General features: G+C 45.1%; 1 protein-coding gene across 1 annotated transcript in view; it reads right to left on the reverse strand.

The window, feature by feature from the left end:
* LOC108573362 overlaps positions 1-4448 on the reverse strand; it is a 21267-nt gene that overhangs the window by 10295 nt on the left and 6524 nt on the right. The window contains 2 exon segments of the mRNA XM_017935780.1: positions 3039-3168; positions 4006-4233. Of these exon segments, the coding sequence (XP_017791269.1) occupies positions 3039-3168; positions 4006-4233 (358 nt within the window).

Raw genomic sequence — 4448 nt, forward strand, 5'->3', positions numbered from 1 at the left:
ATACGTACACATGTAGATATTTATTTCTTGGAACACTAAAATCTCTCTCTCTTTCTCTCCTCGTCATAAACCTTGCCTTCGGCCAGCTACTCGGCGCGTAACAAACCAACCGCGCTTAAATTCCTCTGTTCTTCTCTTTCTTTCTTATCAGAGTTTTTATCTTCTTCTCTCGTATATCACGTTTCTCTTTTGTCTGTTTCCTCTTTTGTACTTCGGAGTAGCATTCGTTAGAATGAATTTGTTTTTTGTCCCATCACATCCGCCACCTCTCTCTCCTTCCTCCCCTATACCCCTCTACCCCTCTCTTTCTCTATGTCTGTCTATGCTATTTATCTGTCTGTCTGTTCGTCTGTCTATATATAGATCTTTATCACGTTCTATCCGGTGTAATCTTTGAATCTAAACCGTTTGAAAAAACAAAAAAAAATAGATATGCCAGGTACACATACTAATCACACTCGTATGTACTCGTATGAATGTTTAAAACTAGTCTCGCAACGACTATATACGTTAATTGTTCTCTCCTCTTTGACAGCACGTGGGCCTGCACGTGTGGGAACAACTGTTAAATCGCGTGTAATTCCTCGGACGAAAATATTCTCGGTCGTTCTCGTAGAATTGTTCTTCTCTGGTACAGAGCGGGTTTTTGGGGGGTTGGGGGGTGACGGTGGTGGTGGCGGTGGTTGTCGGATGGGGGTAAGGCTGCTTATCCTATCTACGAGTCCGTAGAGAAATTCTGTTCTGATTGAAAATTGTTACTCGGCCGCCACTGGCGATCTTAATCTTTCGCGAGCGATAATCGGTAGCAGCGTATGGTCGTTCAACAGTAACGTGTGACGAGGGTAGCTTGCGCGTACGGCCAATCTTCGAGCGTATCACTGGTATCCCCGTCCATCGTGATGTGCGCGTGATGCTCCGCTGGATAGAATCCAGACGGTATTGGTCCTCCGATTGTTGGAGAACCAACCGATCAAACCAGTAGCGAACGAACGAAATTACCACCCCGGTAGTATTCCCAGTGGATCAGAGAAATCACCGTCTCGGATTTCTCTGGTTTCTCTAAGTATTCGTATCACAGAACTATCCTCGGCTCTAATTATCGAGCTGTTTCCTCTTGACTTTGCAACGAACGAGCGGGTATATCGGTGGTCCGCAACCACGAACGTGCGTTGCTCCAGACTGGTGCGCTGGAGAACAGGGAAGTGGAGCTGCTATCGCGAGGGGAATCAATACCTCGCTCGCTGCTCGTTCTGTCGAGGCCGAAAGGGGGTCGGGGTAGAGTTGGGCGAGCAGCCCGGAACCGACGCGGGGTTGGAATGGGAAAATGGGCGACGACGCGGCATAGATAGGGGTGGGAGAGCATAGAGCGAACCACGCTGCGCCGCCGCCGCCGCCTCCACCTCTGCTGCTGGCTAATGCTGCTGCCTGTGGTGGAACTTTTCGCGGGGGAGAGGGTAACGCGTTTCGAAAGCAGCGCGAGCAACCAGAGAAAGGGTTGCTCTCTTCTATATGTACCACTATATACCTACGCTTTACAGAGAGGAGAGAACGAGTGGCGTCGATTCCCCAGCATGGCCGAATCAACCGATATATAATAACACACACACTGACGTTACCACCCCACTCTGACATTTATTAAACCACCTCTCACGCTTCGGCTGTCTTGCAAACACCGATCTATAGTTCGCAAGTAACGTGTTTATTTTTCGCGATGTATCAATAGGAACCAAGGAGGGAATCACGATTGATCGGATTTGCCGCGGCGGTAGCGGATGCTACTGTATTATTATATTACAAGACCGAATGCGTGTCCTCCTCGGAGTAGGTACTGTATCTTTCATCGTTGCTCGACGAAATTTTTCCACTGGAAATAGTTTCTTCCAACGACTGTTTCAACTGTGTTAGATGAGATAAACGATCCTTCCGTTTGTCGATCCGTTTTTGCTTAATCACGGCGAAACTGGAATTATTTTCATTCGAAGAAGATCTGTCGGCAAGAAGAACCTGTTCTCCGTCTCACTTTACCCTGGCGCAACGTTCTTCCGTATTGTTCCGTCATTAGAAACAATGACTATTCCTATAGGAGCAACTTTCGAAGATTCACTTCGGAGAAATTTCGTTTCTTCTTTTCTTTTCACCCTCGAGGTTCGTCCATGAGACTCGAATACGTGTCGTTCCGTAGCAAAGTGTATAATAAAGAGAGAGAAGAAAAACAAAGGTGATGCGAAAGATGACGATGCTGCAGAAACCCGACACAAATCTCTGTTTCACTCTGTTGAAAGGTAAGGCATGCCAAATCGCACATACTCGTACGCAAGTACGTATGTACTGTACATGTAGGCAGGTAAGTCGGTGGTTTATCGATGTTCGACGATTAGACGTGCGTTTTATTTGGAATATTGACGAACGAGCGATTCTAAAGTGTTTATCAGAACATGCATATTTTTGTGTCACTTTGGCCCCACTGTACACTGTATATGTAGAAAACGTATAGAGATAATACACGTATTGTAACAAATATGTATATACGTCGCAGTTTACCTTCCTCGGATTTATCCAACGATAGAGAGTGCGGATTAGACAAAAGCGTGAAAGAAAGGAAAAAGAAAGATTTCGAATTGGTTGATAATAGAACGCCGCCGCGTTGTAACCAAGGTAGAAAACAATCATCCGCTGTTTGTATACGTATGTATAATTATGCCACGTCTATTTGCGCATTTCAGCTAATTTCCTCATTTTTTTTTTTTTGTAACATTATCGTGTTAGAATTTTACACGGAAATCTATCCCAACTACGCGTATACGTATTTTCGATATGCAAAATTAAACCACCCCCACCCCACTCTTGTGCGTTTGTGTGCGCGTGTTATTGTTCGAAGACGTTCGTGCGTAACCGACTCGATGCGACGTTTCGTTTCCGTTCGGGGAAAACGAAAATTCGGCCAACCACGTAATAATAACAAATCGCTCAGAGTGGAGGAGTCTGGATATAGTGTACACGTCGAGTTGATAAGGTCAACAACTATCGAAGCAACTCACCTCTGAGGATGTTAAGTAGCAAAGTCTCGAGTCTGTGCTCTCCAGAGATGCTTGTTGAACGATTCCATACCTTCCATCTCTGTCGGACATATAATCTGATCTGACGCTGTCCTGTCTATCAAACGTGCCCCTGAAAAACAACGAGGAGAAACACGTTATATACGCGTCTTAATTAACGATCATTGGACAGAGCGGTGGTTATTAATGAAGCATTTTTGCATAACTGCAGAAATGTTCAACGCCTGTTGCAACGAATATTCCTATACTAATCCGACAAGTCGTCGAAAGAAGCAAAAATTTCCCAACATTTCTTTCCTTCTGTTTCTAACGTTTCCGTTTCGTTACATTCCTTTAATGACATATAGTGGAGGTGAAATGCGACATAGACAACGTATGTAAGTATGCAGAGATGAGAAGTTGGCTAGTGCAAGGAATGCAAGTCTGATTAGGTCACATCCCCATGTTTCGGAATGGGACGGAGCAGGATGCTGTCCACTTGCTCTGCCAGGAATCTTAGGAGTTATTGTAGGAGGAGTCGGTTCGAGCCCCTCTCACCGGTTGAGCCGCAAGACTTGGCACGGGGGAGTCTCGGAAGCGTCTGAAAAGGTACCCAGGGCTTCACATAACCATGGAGGTTTCTAGTGAGTAGAAATTCAACACTACCCCGTCTCCCTAGGGAAAGGAGGTCTCCCTAGGGAAAGGAGATCTCCCTAGGTGTCTTGCAGATCTCCCCGGCATAAACAAAAAAAAAGAGGTCTAATTCCCATAGGTTCACCTTCTCTAACACAATCTTAGAAATGGACCACGTGTGTTGTCATTATTGGTATCGTTATTCTCGATAACATCGACGAATCGGATCATGTAAAATTGCATGACGAGAGATACTCTTGCCACTGTATCATCACTTTAGACATTTTCTCATCTCTGCATAGAATGCAATACCAGCTGGTCGAGTCATCATATTCACCTTTGTTCCAAAGAATCGGTTCGATTCGATTTGTATCCGCTATCGTTTAGGCTGCCCTCGTGTCTCAACGACGGCAGGGAATCCCACGGGGACTCGCGTTTATGCCCCGAGTAATTGGGATTCATCAAACTCGAAGCACCAGAGCCAAGTGTCGAACTACCAGATTGCCATCCGTCGGAATGTCGAAACCATTGTGCGCGTGCAGATTCACCAACGCAGCTGGCACATCTGAAAAGAATTTCGTTCAATTTATCTAAAAGCGTTATTTATATAATCTTGCTTGCCGAGTTAAGTTTAACGAAAGCATAACTTTGTTAGCCTTTAACATTTTACCGGAAGAGTGATATTTGTGTATGTACGTGCATGAACCATAACGCTGATTGAACAATAGTCGAGCATATTTTATCGCGCGTCAGGGTAACAATCAATTTTCCAATTTCCGA

This window comes from Habropoda laboriosa, unplaced genomic scaffold (assembly GCF_001263275.1).
Source record: "Habropoda laboriosa isolate 0110345459 unplaced genomic scaffold, ASM126327v1 scaffold134, whole genome shotgun sequence".
NCBI classification, from domain to species: domain Eukaryota; kingdom Metazoa; phylum Arthropoda; class Insecta; order Hymenoptera; family Apidae; genus Habropoda; species Habropoda laboriosa.